The sequence below is a fragment of the Chelon labrosus genome, assembly GCF_963514085.1.
Source record: "Chelon labrosus genome assembly, chromosome: 7".
NCBI classification, from domain to species: Eukaryota; Metazoa; Chordata; class Actinopteri; order Mugiliformes; family Mugilidae; genus Chelon; species Chelon labrosus.
In genome coordinates, this window is record NC_140343.1 from 1,311,424 (window position 1) to 1,332,402 (window position 20,979).

The following is a 20,979-nucleotide window of genomic DNA, read 5'->3' on the forward strand; positions in this document are numbered from 1 at the left end:
GTGTAGTGTTATTATTTGTATGTGTGCGAGTGTAAAACTATGAACAAAACAAATCCTGACAGCTTAGAAAGTTGCACCGTAAAAATGTGGTACCTTGATGTAATCCAAACTGTGGAGGCTGCAGAATATTTCACCACAACTTCTACTTAGAGTTCTCTCAATAATCTGACATTTACAAAATACACATCACACATTAGACAGTACACATTAATAGAAAAATAACTTCCCTCTTTGACTTGTCTTAGCTGAATCAGCTGTAATGTGATTAAATAAAATCAAATACGTTTAGGAGAAAGGAGCAAGAAAAAGTTGGGAAGCATTAAGAGGAAGAAAGAAACTAAAGAATGAAAGTTGTATTAGTGTGTGTGAGTTCTGATCATTAATGCATTTATATTTAGTTTAGACTCTTTGGTTCAATGCAGTCTACATTTAACACCCAGATATCAGGCCATTTGTGACTAGATGCATTTAAAACATTTTTTTAATCATTTTATAAAAACAAGAACATATTTTTTGACAGAAGCTGGACTGTTACCTGTTGTGATGTGAGGATTTTTAAAAGTTTGAAGCATTAAGTTAAAAAATGAGGCTAAAAAAATGTGGAGACTTTTAAGAATTTGAGGACATTTTTATAAAATGCAGCTTTTGTTTTAGGAATGATGATGATGACGATGATGAGGACGCTCTGGGACGTTTCTGACCGTACGCTGACGATGGCTGAGGCTTCGTCACCATCACAACTTTAATTCTCTGGATGGCTTTCTCTTCATGATCCGTCCCGATCATTTATTCAGATTCCTTTCACTCTGCACTCAAATGAAAAACAAGTCGCAGAGAACAAACCGCATCAGAGGGGTTGTCACCAGCTGGCTGCTACTTTTAATAAAAGCCTATTTACAGGAATCCCGTTCAGTTTGAAGCGCGTGACCTCGGGTTGAAACCCGCGTTTGTGTTGTTTCACTTCTGCAATCCAACGGCGCTCATAAAATCAGATTTTCAAAATAACCAAATCAGTTTTATGTAATTGTTTATGAAGGACATAAAACGGCCTAACAAGGGAGGCTCGTAAATTAACGTAATCATCACAGCTTTTTGTTTGGAACAATGAGTCATTATTGCTTTGCACATCCACAAACACGACACATACTTGGAGTTAATGTGATTAACTGAGCTGAGGCTTGACATCTCTGCGCCGTAAATCTATACGCTCTGAGTCTTTACCTCCAGCGCTGCCAGAAAAGGCCCAAACCCAAACCACGACTCCTGTTAGTCCACCCTGGTAATGAGAGCAGGTAATAAGGGCGTGGCTGAGCTTGTATACGATGCAGCGCTACCAGAAACTCCAGGGGAGATGGGGCACCACTGTTCACAGAGCGTACCTATGCCAGATCCTGCTAATAGGCCTCCTCTCCCGCTCCCTCGGCTATATTGAGGCCAGATGTGTGTGCGTTACTCTCTGGGAAATGACTGAGATGAGAGACAGCGAGGCCGCCAGAGCCACAATAAATTCGCGGAACGGCTAATGAATAAAACAACAGAGGATTAAATGTGCCATAGCTAAAAATAATTTGATTAAGAATCCGATTCGGCGGCCAAATATGTTGGAGGCCACGGCGGAGACAGCTGTGTCTTTATTTGAGCGCTGGTGTGCGAGACCACATTTTTTCCTCCTAATGAGCTCCGACCAAACTCCGATCGCGGTCTTTTTATGGGGATTTCTGGGCACGGCTCGGGGCCTGATGAATCAGTTGTCATCACGTGTGATTGCCTGTTTAAAAAAGACCCAAAGCTCTCTGAGTCTGCTCGCTCGGGTTCAGCCGGGGTCGACGCAAAGTCAAAACACGGCCCCCGGCTCGGCCAATAACCTGCCGCTGTCAGCGAGCGTCTCCAGCTCGCCGTCACTTCCATTAATCACACGGCTCAACCTTTCTGAGAAGCTCTGGTAACACGTCCCAAAGCTAAACGTGGAAACGTGCACAGTCACAACAACAAGTACGTAGCTGGATTTACCCCCAGAGATAGTCCAGGCTGGATGAACTGTGGAGCTTGATGAGTGGATGAGTTGATTGATGCCACAGACTCCCACACATCCACAGAGATTCAACAAAGACAAGATGCAAAAGAGAAAACACAAAGAACAGGAAGGAGAGAGAGAAAATATTTACAGGCTGAGTCAAGTTTAAGCAACAAACTGTTTGGTGAGAAACCAACTGAAGGAAGGAGGGAAGGAGGGAAGGAAAGAATGAAGAGAGGAAAGAAGGAAGGAGGGAAGGAGGGAAGGAATAAAAAACAGAAGGGAGGGAGGAAGGAAGGACGAAGGAGGGAAGGAAGAAAGGAAGGAAGGAAAGATGAGGGAAGGAAGGAAGGAAGGAAGGGAAGAATAAAAACAGAGGGAGGAAGGATGGAAGGAAGGAAGGAAGGAAGTAAGGAAGGAAGGAAGGAAGGAAAGATGAGGGAAGGAAGGAGTTTAAGAAAGAAGGAAGGAAGGAAGGAAGGAAGGAAAAATGAGGGAAGGAAGGAGTTTAAGAAAGAAGGAAGGAAGGAAGAAGGAGGGAAGAAGGGAAGGAAGAAAGGAAGGAGGAAAGGAAGGAAGGGAGGAAGGGAGGAAGGAAGGAAAGAAGGAATAAAAAAACAGAAGGAAGGAACGACGAAAGAAAGAAGGAAGGAAGGAAAGAAAGAAGGAAGAAGAGAAGGAAGGAAGGGAAGGAAGAAAGGAGAGAAGAAGGGAAGGAAGAAAGGAAGGAAGGAAGGAAGGAAGGAAAGAAAGAAAGAAGGAAAGAAGGAAGGAACTCAACAACTGATTTGGAGAAGCTATGTGGTAATACAGATATAGATAAATATATATAAGACTAGAAGTATAATATTGTGTATATAAAATATAAGGTAGTAGTGTTGCACTGAATGAAACGATAAAATGATAAAGTCGTACGTTTCCTGATAAACAGACAGACGTACTGTCCTAACCCTAACCCTTTGAGTTGAGGAGGAAACTGATGTGAAAGAGTCTGATGCTGTTAAAGCTTCTTCCTCCTCCTCTTCCTCTCTGATGAAGGTTCAGTTCATCCTCCTCTTCCTCTCTGATGAAGGTTCAGTTCATCCTCTTCCTCCCAATAAATGAACAAATGTGGATCAACACAGTTCATTTCACTGAAACCTCAGAACGTAGAAAGGACGTCTGAGTTGATGTAGGAGACTGAATGAGGGAGAACTTCCTGACACACGTGGATAAAGGAACATATTCTGGACCAATCACAGCTGTTAATGGTCTGCTGTGACAGGAAGTTATATTTCTGGAGAGATGATGCATGACTATGAGCTTTAAGCAACACCTGCACGGCTCACTGACAGACACAGTCTGTGGAATCTGTGGAGGAAGGAAGGAGCCTGGAGGAACTATCACCTGCTGATCTGATGTTCACTGTTCAAGCTGCATCAACTGGTGATTAATAATCCATCACATCCTGGACTCTGTTATCTAGCTGCACTGCAAGTTGTGTCTCGTTAAAAGATTCAAACTCTGGTGGAGATGTTGTCACGTTAGATGAACACATGAGAGGTCCCAGCAGCCTAGGTCTATAGCAGCATCACTGAGGTTCAGATGGTTCAGTCCAGCTCTAATTATCAGCTTGATCTAAAATGAAAGTCTTAGTCCTGACCTTAAAAGTAGAGAGGTGTCTGCCTCCTGAACCCAAACAGCAGAGGGTCCTGATAGCTGAAGGCTCTGCCCCCCCCCCCCCCCCCCCCCCTCCAGCTGCTGCACCTGTACATCATCCACAGGACAAAAAACAACCTGAAGCTTGAACCCCAGTCAGACGCCATCTTTAAACTGTGAGTGTTTACTTCAGTGGTTTGGTTCAATCAGACCTGAATGAATCAATCCTTCATCTGTCTCAGCTGAACCCTGGTTGTCACGGTAACTGCCTCAGAGTTCTCCGGGGTATTTCTCTTCAGGACATGAGCCAGGACTCTGTGGGGCTCAGTCCATGTGTTGTTCCCGTTCTTTACGTCCGGCCTCGTGGTTCTGCTCTAGAATGAGTCTGAGATGATTGCTCCTGAAGGTATCGCGTGATAAGAGTCTAAACATGTGAAGGGTTTTAATGTTTTGCACATTCCTCTCTCCAGACGACCTGAGACAGATTCACCTCCTCACTTTAACTTATTCAACTTCCCTCTGGTCCTTTTCCTCCCCCCTCTCCCCCCTCTCCCCCCTCCGTGTCTCCGTCTTATCTAACTGCTTTATTCTTTCGAGTCAACTTGAAACTGACAGGACGACTTTCAAACGTCCTCAGCTGACGTGCAGCCGAGGGGCCGGTTAAGAAGCCCGGGCTCAGCGGAACGGGCTGCCAGAGGAAAGAGAGCCGGGAGGCAAGGTGAGACAGGGAGGCATTGTTTGGTCTCATTCCTCCTCCTCCTTCCAGGTGGGACTCCTCAGAGTCTGCAGCACAGACCTCTGTTCACACCGACCAGTGACCCTCTCCAAAAACATTAAGAGGTCTTGGCACGGGGCTGGCACCACTGGGACCCGGAGCCAAGTCTGGAGGAGATGGTAATGACGGCGGAGGAGCTCAGGTGGAGTCATCACTCTCTCGTCTGATGGGTTTGATTTAGACGCCGGTGGTTTCCAGTAAATGTTCCACGAGACGTCTGCTTCACTTTAGTTCCATCTGATGCAGCGTTAATATTCACTTATATCCAGGTAATGAGTTACGTTGGAGCCGTCTCAGTCAAAGTCACATTCTTGTTCAACTTTCTTCAGATTAGAATAAAAAGCCTCAGCACACAGAGTGAGGACTCAGACCTGTATCTGTGTCTTCTGCTGCAGTAAAGATCAATCCTCATCATCTCCTACACATAAATAAAACATTTATTTGAAACCTCAGCCGTCCTCAGACCAGCGCTGCATGTGTTCTATTCATGAACGGCTGGCTGCGCTCATTAAACACAGAGCGGCTGACACATTCAAATAAGCAGCCAAATAAGATTAATGGTATAAAATAAATGAATAAATAGTGAAACTAATGAGCGCCGCTAAGGTCCCAGCAGCAGGGGGAGAGTTAAAAACCTGAGAGGAAAGGAAGACGATGGATGGATGGATGGATGGATGGATGGATGGATGGATGGATGGATGGATGTGGACGTCCAAATTAAAAGATTTCCCGGACATTCAGATGCCGAACATGTTCAGGATATCTGTGGACGCCCCCCCTCCCCTCGCTGGACAAACATTTAGACTTTAATAGTTTTGTTTTGGATGTTTTAGAGACCTCCACAGGTCCTGACACACATGTCCAGAATAGCTGATGGTCAAATATCCACATACTAGACATAGTTCCCTTCATCACATGACGCACGCATCAGGTCACTGTGAGATTCTTGTTGGGACGATTTCTCAGAACGTCTGTAATTTAACGTAATGAGCCTAAATGCATGTGGCGTTCCTCCCTGTACGGCCTGTTAATTAGTCTGGAGCAGAGGACTGGCTGCTAGCGGAGGTGGACACGAGACATTTACCCTCTCTACTGTCCCTGAATGACACACCGCACGCTTCACGCTCAGTTCAAACAACCACTCCTTTGACGGGACAGGTATCAGAGTCAGAGCCTGGAAGAAATTGAGGATGATTGGGGGGCCGTGGGGGGGTCAGGCCGTCACCGTGGCTCTGAGCTGGAAACTGAAAGAACTTGTAATTGGTGCAGAGTCCACGCTGACCCCTCGGCCTTCTTTCCTCGTCCCGGGCTGCAAAACCGCCTGCTCCTCCGCCTCCTCCTCCCTTCGGCTGCTGTTCTGAATTTGTCCTTTAATTTCCATCCCTGACCTCTCGTCCCGCCATCTGCAGCCAGTTTGCGTCGCTAACCTGTAGCCTGACAGCGTGCACGCTCTGTACCCCGCCGCCCCCGCCCATCCTGTTTTCATTCCCTCAGGAAATTCAGTACAATAAAGACTAAAAAAATATTAAAATAAAACGTCATATGACACTGAAAGATATATGATGGTTCCTAATCGATGTTTTCCAAATTTATCTAAAATGATAAAGTTAAAAAAAAAAGGTTAAAAGCTAAGTCAAGGCTAGTTAGCTGGACATGTTAACAGAACACATGGTTAAAGCCATTCTTTGCACATTTGTTTTTCTGCTTTTGGAAAGAGCTAAAGATAATTAATGAAATAAACTTAAATGAAAGCCCTCCGTGTTTTTAAGGCTTTCACTTCCAGCGCCAGCAGCAGAGTCTGGATCTCATGTGATCACGTGTTTCACAGCAAAGATTTCCCTCTTTGAAATCTGGGCTGATGATTCAACCAGAGGAGCTGCAAGAAAAGAAAATGTGGAAATCTGAAATAACGCTTTGAAAAGATATGAAGTGTGAATGATTTGTGTGAACGGAACAGAGTTATGCAACAAGCACCAAGTTAAAGGCCTTTAAAGTGACGACAAGACGTTTGGGCTGATTAGAGGAACAATCTGATCTGGAGGACAGGCGCTCAGGTTTATTTAAAGGTTTTACTAAATGAATGAGTCTGGTTCTCGGCCAGAAAAATACATTTAGTTTACTGAGACGTGTCTAAACTAAGTTCAGATTAATGTCCAGTCGCTGCCTCACAGAGTGGAAAACCTTTTCTGTGGTTCATGGAAAACCTGCCTCCACACACGTGGACGACAGAGCTGAGAGGTTGAACTTGTGAACTGGGCGCAGTCGTCACGGTAACCTCCTCCTGCTCTCCTATCAGTACCACCCACCCCTACAGGGGATTTCTTCTCTTCTCCTCCCCCCACCTTTAACCCTGATCTCCTGCACGGGTCACCTCAGTAATGAGCCATGTGGTCCCTCTGGCTCTCGCTCTAATCAGGGATCCAAGGCCGTCCCATCCTCGGCCCGACGCCACAGCGCCAAAACACACCCCGAGCCCAAGAAGTGGCTCTCGCACTCGCTGCCATCTGGCCTCCATGCCTGGCTCTGTCTCCACTCTGCCGGCGATTTACGCCCTCCTGAGGTGTTTCGCCTTTTAACTCGCGCGTAATTGGCCCCCAGATGCAAAAAAGATGTGGAGGCCAGTTTTTATTAGTTGCCAAGCAGAGGTCATTGTGTTTTTTTTTGTTGTTTTTTTTTGCGTTGCTTCAACTCTTCAGCTCTGCCAGGGCAAAAGAAACTTTATGTCTTGTAGTATAAGCAATTACTGGAAGCAATAAGGAGTCTGTGCCAACTCATACAGGGATGGTAATGAGGAACCATAGAGGCTGGGAATCAGAATAGAAGTCACCAGACATAATACACCTGTTGTCAGGTTAATAAGTTACTTTCATATCTCTCTGGTTTGTTGGAAAACTCTAATTAAACATTGAACACTACGTCAAAGTGAAACGTTATCAGGTCATAAACCGTGGATCCTGCTCCAAGGACGATAGCAGTGAATAAAAAGCTATTTCAAAGCTGTCTTATAATATTATAAACTTCTGAGCTTGTCCATTTTCACAGATTTAATCCTCAAACCATCATTCTTTGATTTTAATCATCTTTTCTGCTATAGCTGAAGTTAAACCAGGGTAACTAATGACCTGGGTCTACTGTCTCCTTTCTCATATATAGCGTTCTTCTGTGCATATTTAGGAGTTTTTGCTTTAATCTTAATAAAACAGAAAGCAGATATATCACTAAAATCGGTGCACCCCTTCCTTTAAGCCTGTTGTCAGAGATTTAGGCGCAAAATACAACTCTTTCAATGTTAAACACACTATAAAAAACTATCTGCACTCCCCTGTGGACTGAATCAGGCAGATAATTAAATCATCCACGCTCTGACAGCAGGGTGTCTTTCCCTCCACTTTGCAGTACAACCACTTAAATTTCATGCAGCTTTCACACGAAGTGGTTCTTTAATTAACCTCTGACCCCTCTGACCCTCAGGCAACCCTTTAAAGAGCTGCAGCGAGCACCGGACAAGAAAGAAACGAGAAAAGAAAATGAAATTGAACAATTTGTCGGCCCCAAGCAATATATTAAAGTTCTTTTACAGAGATTATTTTAATTACTCAAAATTAATTCTGGTAAGAAATCATCATCAAATCCTAATTTTGATTTAAAGCGACTTTAGTTGAGTAAAAGTTTGGCTACTGGTTGTGTAGCACGCCATAAAATAACCTTTTCTTTTATCAACTAAAAAAAGTCATATGTATTTATTAAATTGCAAAGAAATTAGTCAAGCTATATTTTAAAGACTTTATAACACATCCGTGTGGCTTAACAGACTGATTTTTTATATTTATCTAATTTTTATTTCATATTAAATTTTATTTTTATTCAGGCTAAATCTACAGCTTCAACGTTCCCGGTCCTTTCGGGGTCCTTGACGTGGCGTTCACATAAACAAAGATGGCGGCGGCGATTAGAGCTACATAGAGTTTCTGTGTGAATTAGAAACTTTTGAATGAGTATTTTAAGCAAATAAGCAGAAATATTTATGTCTTGTTTGCGGCTTTTTAGGTGGGACGCTGTAAAATGAGCGGCTGGGCCGGTTTCTCTGATGCAGAGCTGCGGAGGATGCAGCAGAAAGGTAACATTTATTACTGCTAAAGTTAGCAGGACGAGTTAGCACCTGTCTCTTCTTCGTCTTCCCCAAAGGTTGACACTTTAGTTGGAATACTTTCATATTAAACTGTGATAGTAACTGAATGGCATGCATTGTCAGACTCAGCTGTATCCGCAGCGGCAGCCCGTGGTCGGAAGCCGGCTCCTGCAAACCGAAGCCGGCAGCAGCTACAGCGGGAGAGGGCTCTACAGCTAGCCGCTCACAGGGAGGCAGTAGCCGGGTCCCCTGGCCTCCCACCGGAGCAACAGCTCACCAAACCACCGCCAAAGGAAGCGCCTCAGCCCGCAGCCCCGACAGGAGCTCCAGCTGTCAAACAGGAGAGACAGCAGGGTCCCAGCGAGATGAAGCCGGATGTGAAGCATGAGGCGGCTGCAGAGGAGGAGGAGGAGGAGGAGGAGGAGAGCCTTGATGTCAAAGAGCTGGAGAAACAAGAGGTGGAACTGTTAGTATGTTTTATTATCATATACACGATAAAGATGACATGGACTTAAAAAAGACAGAAACTGCTGACTACTATCAGGAGGTGTTCTCACTAGAGAGTAGCTTCCTAAAGTCTGTCCTTGTCTTCCTTGTCTTCTCCTAGAGTTGGTCTCCTGTAGCGTCCTAAAGTCTGTCCTTGTCTTCCTTGTCTTCTCCTAGAGTTGGTCTCCTGTGTCTTCCTAAAGTCTGTCCTTGTCTTCCTTGTCTTCTCCTAGAGTTGGTCTCCTGTAGCTTCCTAAAGTCTGTCCTTGTCTTCCTTGTCTTCTCCTAGAGTGGACTGGATTCAGTCCAATAAATCTTTCAGTCAAAGTTAATGTAGTGTGGAGAGGGTAGCTGGTACCTTGTGTTCTCTACTCCAGAAATGTTCTGGTCATCCAACGCTGCCATAAACTCCCTAACCCTCTCTGGAAGATGTTTCTCCTTGACGCTGTCTCCAGGAAACTTTTCTCTTCTTTTAAACGTTCAGTGTTTGTTGTTGTTATGACAGACCTAAAATAAAGAACTGGGCTTGAATGCCTTCATCGGCCCTGAAACCAATACAATCCGTACTAATTGTTGCCTTGATTTTTTTTGGACAAGCCGTGTCTCACAAACTTGAATAAAGTCTTCTCTAACTTGGAGGAACCAGATTTTGAATCTGCATTTAAATTTAAATTCCTTTGTGTTTGTCTACAGGCGGGAGAAGACGCGTCTGGAGCAGCTGCAGCAAGAGCAAAAAATAATCGAAGAGAAGAATAAACGCAAGAAAGCCCTGCTGACCAAAACCATCGCTGAGAAGTACGTCCCAGTAGTCTGTAGTCCTGCGTGAACATCGCTACAGACTGAAATGTGTTTGTGACATTAGAGTTTTTTTTCTTGTCGTCCACAGATCCAAACAGACTCAGGCAGAAGCCGTGAAGCTGAAGAGGATCCAGAAGGAGCTGCAGGCCCTCGACGACATGGTGTCGAACGATATCGGCATCCTGAGAGGAAAGATAGAGCAGGCCAGCTGGGACTACTCCACTGCAAGGTAGGGAAGAAGTAAAACAAGACGTAATTAGTGAGACTCTTTATGGAGCCATCATTGCTTCCACCTGTGCTTTCCCTGCTGTCACATGTCAGAATGTTTCAGCTTCTGGACGTCCTGCAGGTTGACTTGTCACAGCTGGTGTTAATAAACGTAACGGTGGTTCTGTTCTGTTCAGAAAAACACACGAACACGACACAAACACTCACAACAGAAGAAACTCAGGCGCTAACATTAAAATGAGTGCCCCTCGTTTAGGTGAGCTCGTAACGAGGTTTGAGTTCACGGAGACAAGTTATTTATTTCACTTGTTCAGGAGGTTTAGTTTCATCAGAAAGTGAGAAGGCAGCCGCAGATTTAAACCTCTGAAGCTGACAGATTAAATCTTCCTAATTTCTCATTGTTGACACGTCATGGATCTGAACTGAGATTAGTTTTTCTTTGTTAAATTTCCCTCTGTTATTCATCCAGTCATCTCCTCAGGAGCTTAGCAGCTTTATAATAACTCAGTGATTATTTCCTGAAGGTGCGGCTGCTGATTCACTGTACCTGTTGTGCCTCAAACCCTGGAAACACTGCCCCCTGCAGCTGCTCCCTGGTACTCTACACTTAGTCATGCACATGTGTTTCAAACACCAACCAGAGATCAGTGAAGACTCTAAAATCCTGAGCATAAAATCAAATATGTGCTTAACTTCCCGACCCCTGGTCTTTCTCTTTTAAAACGTTCCCATCGATGCAGAGGCCGTCCCGTAATGAAGCGGCGTGTATCTGAGGCCGTGGAGCAGTGAGATTAGCTCCACGTCATCACACCGTGTTTGTGCAGCAGTAAGAGAAGCCGACCTTCACTTCTCTCTGTTTGGATTCTTCCTGATTTAATCACTTGTTGAGATGCAACGTAAAACCCGGAGGTGAAATGTGACTTTTGACGATGTTTGACATCATCCTGGTTTGTTACCGCAGCGTTTCCAAACAGCGCGTGGTGTTCTGTTCTTCACAATTAGACCAATGTTTCTGGATCCAGACGTTGGGGGCAGGACGCGTATCTGCCTTCACAGATTATCCTCAGACGGAGCCAACAGCTCGGCTTTAATGCAGACACCAGTGTGGTCTCATAGCAAAAGAAGTTCACTATTATGAAACATCAGATTCTTTCATTTTTAGGGAATGTTTTTAACAAATTAAACTCATCAAACTAATGATTAGTAATTATTAATTTCCCGCAGACACACAGTCAACTCCACTGGAGAATCAGGATTTCCATTTTTGACTTTATTTGTGTTTGATAAGGTTTTAAAATTTGTCAAAAAGCATTTGAGAAGAAATGAACACATTTTATTAATGTGTCGTCAGTGCGTCTGCTCATCGTGCTCATGAACTGTAAAGAAGCTCCCATGTGTTACAGGAAATATTCCAGATGACCTGGAGGAATTTAAATCTAAAGGTTGTGATGGTCTTGTTACAGGAAGCGCTACGAGAAGGCGGAGGCCGAGTACGTGGCGGCCAAGCTGGACCTGCACAGGAAGACGGAGGTGAAGGAGCAGCTGACGGAGCACCTCTGCGCCATCATCCAGCAGAACGAGCTGCGCAAGGCTCACAAGCTGGAGGAGCTGATGCAGCAGCTGCAGCTCCAGGCCACCGAGGAGGAGCTGGAGAGGCTGAAGGAGGAGGAGGCGGCGACGGCGGAGGAGGAGAAGAAGAAGAAGAGGAGAAACAGTGTGGAGACGCAGAAAGAAGAAGACGTGAAAGAGGGAAACGGTTCGGTGGAGAATCAGAAGGGAGCGGTGCAATCGAGCAAAGACTGTAGAGCCACGGAGGAGAAGGAGGAGGAGGCCGCGAAGGAGGAGAGGGGAGGTGCTGCCGTGCAGGAGGAGCAGCAGCAGCCGACGACAGAACTGTTAAAGACCGAAGACGACTGTGAAACTCTAGAAAACTGTGAGCAGAGTCAGAGCGAGGCCTCCTGACGCTCCTCAGCCGTCACCTGCTCAGAGAAAGGACGTCACGTTCACAGAAACACTAACGCTCATGTTCTCCACCACGACTGTCACTGATCACATGTCTTTGGTTTCCAGAGATGCTCAGCAGCTGGGTCACACACAAACCACATCCTCCTCCTCCTCCTCCTCTTCCTCCTACTACTAAATGTCTCAGCTCTGTAGGATTAGATCCTGGATTATGTTCAATGCAAACACGTTCCACAAATCACAGTTTAGCTTGAGCGGTCCGTTGATTTATTTAGTTTTACAAGTTTGTATTATTTTCGTGGAAGATTTAAGGATTTTTATTTTTTTTAAATTTGTAATTCAACACTAATTTTGTTCAGTAAATCTTTTCCTCGGTTACTAGAGCTGCTAGAGCAATGACTGACTGACAGACAGCAGCCACCAGGTATTAATGTCATCATGTCTCAACGTGTGGAGACTCTGGTCGACATCAGACTTTACAAAACCAAAGCGTCTCAAATCCTCACATCGTGTAAAAATGGATGAATCAAATGAGCTTAAGCAACTTTTTAAAATTTTTAAAATCAAGATCACTTTAACCTTCAACAGAGTATATTTTTAGACTAACGTTATTTAATTTGGCGGAAGGATAGAAATGTAGTGGCTCTGCTAAATAGTGATTGTTTTTGCAGAATGATTAAATAAGTAAAGGTCCCAGTTGTTCCTGCAGATAAAAGACGCGTTACTGTATTTTCTTTTTCAAACTTAAAGTCCGTGTTTCTGTTCTTCTTTCCCTGTCGTTCAGTCGCTGGCTGCCTGCTCCGTCTGCTTTGGTTTTCTCTTCTTACTTTTGTATCTTTAAGTTTGACTGAGAGAAAATAAGAATCAGAATCTGTAAAGAGAAAAGGATGAATCTGTGCATGCAAAGTTTGAGACTTTGCAGAAAAAAAATCCTTATTTTATTTATCATGTTTAAAAAAACCCTAATCTGAATGGTTTTCTGTTTCTTTTAAAGTGCAGTAAAGTTGTTAAATTTCATCTCTTGAGGCAGAAAACGTATCAAGGAGAGAATCTATAGTCTGGGTGTGAAAGCCTCCAGGCGCCTCTACCTGCAGGAGTCTCTGTGTGTAAATCAGAAGAGGATCTTGCAACAGTTTATTCTCAGCTGGCTGCTTTTTATTTGCCTGCTTCTCCTTCCAAACATGTGGTTTTGCATCGTATGTGAATTATCTCTGAGAGCAGAAGGTTGACTTCGGAGCTCTTTCTGGTCCTGTTTACTACCCGGAGAACGTCTCCCCGTCCCGCTGCAGACGGAGCGAGGCTCTGAAACGTTGTAGATGAGCTTGTTAGCTGGCGCTGGACTCGTGTTGTCTGTGCGGCTGAGGCTGAGGAGCGGCGGCGGGGCCTCCTGGACGGTAAGATGATCTCTGCTCACGCTTCAGCTCTGTTTCTGCTCCTTCTGCTGTGTCAGTAATGGAAATGTAAAGGTTTATGTGAGCACGACCAAAGATATTTAAACTGGGTGAATATTTAGATTCTACTACTACCATGTGATATTTTACTACAATAAAGCTTCAGATATGTTCATGTGTGTTTCCTCCTGCCGTTCCTGCTTTCAGTGCAGAGATAATGAGTTATCTGCAGGACTCGGGCTCGCGGCCTGGGAAGGAATTTGCACTCAGGGGGTCTCCCGTGGCTTTTTCAGGTCGTTTTAAAAGTGCAGTAAGTGTTTCTGTAAACCGCTTTGAGATTTTTACAGCGCTCCGGTCACATCTGGCCGTCTGAAGGCGAGGCCGTAAAAACAGCTCTTTTAATTAGTTGGAGGCAGAAGCTCGGAGAGGGAGAGTGACCACCGTCCCCGTCTGTCCCCACCCCCCCACGCAGACCCTCCAAGGTCAGTGTTTGATGTCCTGGGACGGCAGATTTCTGCTGCGGCTTCACACATTTATCCAAATGAAGCAAAGAAGAGGGCGTATACGATATGAGAGCAGAGTCCAGAGGAGGAATGTCATTAAAAGGAGCGTTATTCCTCAGGTATGTTACTGAGTTACTGAAGCTTTTAAAATAAAAAAATAAATAAAAAATCCTCCACTCTTTTTAAAAAGCCACTTTTTCCTCCTTTACATTAATTCAACATCTGCAGTTTAGTCTCAACATTTATAAAATAAAAATCTCAGAATTTATTTGTCATATTTATTTAAAATCTTCAGATTTAAACAAAACTAAAAGGAGCGTTCCCGTTGGCTCCATCAGATTCTTTTATTTCTTCAACACATCATTAATCAAACATGAAGTGTATTAATATGACGGCATCATTTAGTACATTTATGAATCTGGTTCCTTCTCTAAAACGTTTATTGGAGGCAGATCACACAGCTCTGGTTAGTTTACCACTACACCTGACACTCATTCCTTTTCTCTTTTTTTTTTTTAAAGCCACTTAATTAAATAAAGTCAGAGCACGAGGTCCGTTTAGCTTTAAATGATCCACTAAAGTATAATGAGTTGGTTTAAAGGAAGAGTTTTAGTTTTAATTTTTACTTTCCTAGAAATAATCTGTTAATTAACAGTTCATTTATTTTTTTTCTCAGATTTACAAATTTTGTATGTATTATTTATTTTTTTACTCCTTCCTATATTTTCTTGATTCCTCTTTAGTGGCGCATTGTGCGTAAAAACCTCAATATTTGCGTAAAAGGAGCAAACTTGTGTCCGTCATCTCACCTCTCTGTTTCACGTTTAAATGGGAACAAGAACAATTGTCACAATATGTTCAGAGGACTCCTCGGGGGGGCGTTGGGGGTTGGGGTGTTGGGGGGTTGGGGGGGCGCTTTACGTTCTGACAGAGAAAAACGAGAAGACGCAGGCAGCGGAGATGAAGGCGTCCAGCCGCGCTTCAGACGGCACGAAGCTCTGCTACACTGGAAATCCATTTCCATCGGGGGGTGTTGGTGGGGGTGCTTTGTGTGTGTGTTTGTGTGTGTTTGTGTGAGTGTGCTGGGCCGGACTTCAGAGAGCGGAGGTTTATAAAGTAAAGTGTGATTTATGTGGCGCTGGCGTCCCCCGACAGGTCGAGAGAGACCCTGAAACCCGAGGAGACCCAGAGCCAAAAAACCCAAATCAACTTTTCCTGAAAATGTCAGACATCTGGACCATCCGGCCTCCACCTCCACCTCCACCTCCACCTCCATCAGCTGACAGACGATAAGACAATGTGTGCAACCAGGAGAAAATGAAGAAACTAAATCTGATTTGTGCTGCTGGTTTACTGGAGCCGAGTCTGTGTTCTGATCAGTGAGAAAGAAACAAAAGATTAAAAATGAACAAATGTGGACCAGAGAGAGAGAGAGAAGAAACTCCTTTTAATAAAGGAACTTTTTAGAGAAACTTTAGGAGAGTCTGGCTTTAAAACTTTTGATTTTAATTAATATAAACTCCATTTGAAACGCAGATTAAATTAAATGAATTCTGTATATATTGGCCTCTATATGAAAAATGACTGCCCGGCCTGTATTTAAATAGAACATGAGCCACTTTGCGTAAATACATGATTTAAATCTGAACATTGTAAATATTAGTGGAGTCCCGGTCCCTGGGTCTGGGCTGGAGTCCCGGTCCCGGGGCTGGAGTACTGGTCCCTGGGTCGGGGCTGGAGTCCCGGTCCCTGGGTCTGGCCTGGAGTCCCGGTCCCTGGGTCGGGGCTGGAGCTGGAGTAATGAGGAGGAGCGCGGCTGAATGTAAACGCTCCGTGTTGTTTTAATCAGGAGCAGATTTGCTGTTTTATGTCGGAGCACCGCAGACCGTTCACAGTTTACAGCAGTGCGGCTTGTGAGCAACAATAGAAACAGCAGCGGAACAAAACGAGTCGTAAAATATATAGATGGTTAATTCACCGAGCGCGTCCAGTCCCAGTGAAGCCACGGTCCCGGGACAGCCGCAGATTAAACTATAAAAACAGGAGAAAACGACGGTGCGTAAAAACCAGAGACGAGTGTCTCCAGTTTAATAACTGTTATTATTAAATCATTGTCTGAGGTTTTAAATGAGGCCTTTCTAATGCTGCTGTCAGTGGTTTTATTATTAATCAGGTGTGTGTTTATGTACAGGTGCAGCAGAGAAACTCATTTACAAATTAAAAGAAACTGAAAAGCTGCATCAATAAAGTCAAAACTAAAAGTAACTCTAAGATAAAATAGTGTTTAAATACTAGAATATAAAAGGTTTAGTTTAAGTCTTATTAAATGTGTACTGCTGTAGGTGGAGTAGATTAAACAGCAGAACATTAATGAAGCATCTTTACCTCGTGTTCAGACTTTTAACTGATTTCTAAAGTGTTTTTAAACCCGATCAGGTCAGAAGAGATGAAATAAAATCAGATTATTTAATCCCAGGGCATTTAGATTAATAGTACCGCAATGAAACTGAATGCAGAATGCAGACTAGATAATTATGAATAAATGTACAAATAAAACTGTTTGATAGTCAAAGGTCTGAATTTAAAGCCACTCATTTATTATTATTATTACTGGTATGTGATGTCATTTAGCTGTTGATTGGTTCATGTTCCAGACTCAGATGTCTGTCCTCTAACTGCTGGTGTCTAAGCTCATGTGTCTGCAGCAGGTCAGGTCACAGGTCTGAGCAGCTTTGAGGAGGAGGATGTTCAGCGGAGCAGCATCGGTCCAGAGCCTCTAATCAGCTCTGAGGGTCTGAGGGTCTGAGGGTCTGCAGCTCGGCCCCGGTGCAGCCGCCGCCGCAATCAGGCGCAGCGCAGAGGGAGCGTGTCCGCAACATGTGGTCGGTCCCTGCACAGGATGTGGGGAGTCAACAAGGAGAACATTTACTCCCAATTAGGGAAATAAACCAGGACAGGGGCCAAAGAGCGGCTCCAATCAGCACCAGGGGTCAGTGGACAGCGGCGGCAGCAGGGCGGCGACCCCCCATCCCACCCCCACCCAGGCCCAGGCCCAGGCCCAGCCATCATCATCATCATCATCATCATCCTCAGCCCGGGGACGCGAGAGCACAGAGGGTCAGAGGTAAAACAGAGAGATTTAAATAGTTTGATGGTCAGCTGATGGAAGAAGAGATTAAATAAAAGAAATGAGATGAAATGAAAAACAGTGATGAGAGTCTTCATCAACAGAGAAAATACTTTAACCTCAGAGATTAAGTGATTTTAATACATAATATTATAATAATTTGTATTTTTACCACTTCTGCACTTTTACCTAAACACCTAAACCTCCCCTTCGGTTCAATAGAATCTCATCTCATCTCGTATATCTCATCAAATTTTATATTTCATTTTATACATAATCTTGTATCTCATCTCATTTCATATCTCACATATCTCATCTTGCATCTTTCAGCTGTCACATATCTAATCTAACATTTCATCTTAAATCTCATCTCAATCTCATTCCGTATTGCTCATCTCTCATCTTATTTATCTAATCTCATTTTGTACTTCATTTTATATTTCACCTTAATCTCATTTTATCTGACCCCTCATTACATCTCTCATCTCATAACTAATATAAATCTCATCTCATTTTATATCTAATCTAATTTCATATTTCATCTTAAATCTCTCATCTCAATCTATTTCATATTTCTCATCTCTCATCTCATGTATCTGATCTCATTTTCTTCATTATTTTATATCTGATCCCATATTATCTTTCATCTCAACCTCATTTTCTCTCGTTACATCTCTCACCTCATATCAATCTCATAATTATTATTATCTCATGTCACATCTCATCTCTCATCTCATAATTTAGCTCCTAGGAATCTCATCATTATATCTCATCAAATTTTATATTTCATTTTATACATAATCTTATATCTCATCTCATTTCATATAGCTCATCTCATTTTATATCTCACATATCTCATCTTGCATCTCTCATCTGTCACATATCTAATCTAACATTTCATCTTAAACTTACCTAATATATATCTCATTATATCTCATCTCATCTCACATGTTTCATTTTATATCTAATCTAATTTCATATTTAATCTTAAATCTCCTCTCATCTCATGTATCTGATCCCATTTTATATTTCATCTCAACCTCATTTTATCTCATTACATCTCTCACCTCATATCAATCTCATATCATTAATATCTCATGTCACATCTCATAATTTACCTCCTAGGAATCTCATCATTATATCTCATCTCATCATCTCTAATCTCATCTCTAATCTCATCTCTTATAACTGAGTTGTTGATGAAGATGTAAATGTTTGTTTCATGTTTATCTCTAACTGAACCCCAGTTGTCCTCTGAGGAGAGCTCTGGGTTTAAACTTCTAATGAGAGAGAAAACATTTAGACAGACATTCTTTCATTTACCGTGTCCTCCTCTTGAATTTTCCTCATTAACGTTTAAACTTCACCTCGGGGGGGTCAGCAGGTTCCCGTGGGTTTCAGCCGCCACCCACCGTCTCCTGGAGCTGGACCCAGTAGAAACCAGAACAGACGCTAATTATCCTGCTCAGACTCTGAGTCCTGACATCAGCCACAGAGATCGGGTTCCTCAACCAATCCAGACGAGCTCCACGTTCATTTATGCTCCTTCCTGTTTCTCTTTTATTTATTTATTTCCTTTAAACTGTATCAGAGTGAAGACGATGAGGCGTTCAGATTTATGAGACGACTTTAAATCTGAGCCCAGAAGTTTCTAGTCAGACTCAGACAGACGGCCGGAGAGCAGACGAAGATTTAAGGATGAAATGAATTCAGATACGTTTCAAATGTTTCACATCAAAACTACAACTGGCTCCGTTCACCATGATGATGATGATGATGATGATGATGATACTTAATCTCTGCTCCACGTCTTTTCTCACATTTAAACACATTAAACTCATTTATCTGTGAATGAGTTTTAATCTCTGGACGTTCTTCTAGTTTTGAACGTGTCCAGAATAAATCTCCTCTCTCTCCTCCATCACTCCACTGACTGGATCTGCAGCACAGAGACTCTGAACTCAGGATGAAGCTTTGTTAACTTTTAAATGAACACATTTCTCATGCATTTCCTTGGTTTGCATATTTCTTTTATTTATTTAGCGTTAGTTGCAGACTTGCACAGTAAGAATTTCATTGTGTGATCTAAACTATTTACTGAGCATATGAGTTCAAACATCTTGAATCTTGAGTGAAACTGATTTTAATATTGGTTTATTACAGAAGACTCATCCTGCAGGAGACGTCCCTCTTCATGCCGTTAAACATTCGTGAAGATGAACTTTTATTTACACGCTGCACACGTCAGAAACCTCATCCTCAAACCCTGAGAGTCATTCATCAGGTTCTGGTCGTCACTGATTCTTCCACGTCGTTCATTTATCTCCATAATGAACCTTTTCTTATTCCAGTCGTCATTAAGGCCTTACATTTTCTTACATGATGTTTAAATAATAAATGAAGCCCAGATGTTTGCTGGAGTACTGGCAAAGTATTAAAATAAAATGTGTTTTAAATCATTTACAAACACGACCAAGCTCTGTCTCCTCTTCTTCTTCTTCTTCTTCTTCTTCAGCCGGAGCAAACAGGCCTCTCTGAGCTCTGAACAAAGACTAGCAGCAGCCCTGGAGGAGAAGACGGAGCCCGGGACACGGGGAGGCCTCTCCCCCTCTTTCTCTCTCTTTTTTTGCCCTAGCTGGCACAGGAATGGACTTGTAGGCAGGAAAAGAGAATCTGGGGGGAAAACTAATGATGAAAAAGTCTACTCTATCCCTGTGCCTTCATTAAATACATGGAAAGAACGAGAGAGGCACATCTGGATTCAATCCGCGTCCCTTTGATGGCATCAAGTGTTCTTTTCCCAGATCAGGGGGCTGGAAGCTACGGGACGTCTATGGCAGCTCGGAGCCCAGAGTCGACTCCTGCCATCTGAACACCCCCCCACCCCCCAGCAACTCCACCATCCAGCTCCCCTCCATTCCTTCATCCCTTCATCCCACCTCCTCTCCTCTCCACCCAGCCTACAGCCAACTCTGAGGAGGAGGAGGGAGGAGGGGGGAGGAGGTGGGGGGAGTTAGTGAACTCACATTCTTTCTACTTTGCCCTCCAGATGGAAATATTGCATTTTTTTTCTTTACTCCACTACATTTATCTGCTTGCTTCAAATATGCAAAATAAAATATGACACAAGCATTTTAAACATGACCTGAAGCAGATGTTCTCCGAGCTTTCCGGCCAGAGCGATGCTGCGCCTCCTCCTCCTCCTCCTCCTCCTCTCAGCTCCTTCTTCTCCTCTGTTTCTCTGGAGCAGTTTGAAATCCAGCCGCACACAGACTTCAGGTAAACAAGCATCAACAGTTTCTCCTTCTGCTTTCCTTCCATCTTGAACAGATTTGAAACTTAAAATCCCTCCAGATCTTCACAGCGTCTCCGTCCCGTGTTTCCAGCGTCGCTGCTGTTTTCCCGTTCATATCCTGCTGAAGGCTCACCTGCTCAGGTCTGCAGCTCAGAGGTCAGAGGTCAGAGAGGACGCTGTGGAGACGCTGTCCCCGTTCCTGAGAACCTGTGAGTGTCTGAATGCTAACATGACATGAAGAAGCTAAAGCACCTTAGTAGAACCACATAGTGCAGGATACGTAGATGCATCTAGATGTAAACTCAGTCGTAGACTCTGAAGGAGAGTTTGAGTGAATTTACCTCCGTTATAAAACACAGGAAGAGGAGCTTCATCTCCTAAACCTGGAGACAGGAAGTCATTGAGAAGCAAATACATTCTTTCTTTTTAACTTCTAAAATGAGGATTAAATTCTCATTAAACAGCTTTTACAACTGAAACCAGGATGTTTTAAATAGAAAACCACCAGAACTGAGAGCGTTGCCTCCTGCTCTGTGGCCCCAGGCTGCAGCCAGAGGCAGTTTCAAGGTCATTTTAACTGATTTAAAGAGAATACTGTGTTGACTTCATGTGTGAGGTGTTCTACAGTGGCTG

General features: G+C 43.6%; 1 protein-coding gene across 1 annotated transcript; it reads left to right on the top strand.

Moving 5' to 3' along the window:
- The first annotated feature begins 8,376 nt into the window (after window positions 1-8,376).
- On the top strand, window positions 8,377-13,872 carry gorab (golgin, rab6-interacting). Its single transcript, XM_084548045.1, has 5 exons — window positions 8,377-8,544; window positions 8,680-9,022; window positions 9,736-9,837; window positions 9,929-10,069; window positions 11,532-13,872. Exons 1-5 carry the CDS (start codon window positions 8,490-8,492, stop codon window positions 12,028-12,030), a joined length of 1,140 nt encoding a protein of 379 aa, XP_084404171.1. The 5' UTR covers window positions 8,377-8,489; the 3' UTR covers window positions 12,031-13,872.
- The last annotated feature ends 7,107 nt before the right edge of the window (window positions 13,873-20,979 follow it).

Excerpts from the sequence above, each read along its gene's own strand:
- gorab (XM_084548045.1), top strand. The coding sequence starts at position 8,490 with ATGAGCGGCTGGGCCGGTTTCTCTGATGCAGAGCTGCGGAGGATGCAG. Across the intron at positions 9,838-9,928 it reads ACCAAAACCATCGCTGAGAA|ATCCAAACAGACTCAGGCAG; the intron begins GTACGTCCCAGT and ends TGTCGTCCACAG. Across the intron at positions 10,070-11,531 it reads TGGGACTACTCCACTGCAAG|GAAGCGCTACGAGAAGGCGG; the intron begins GTAGGGAAGAAG and ends GTCTTGTTACAG.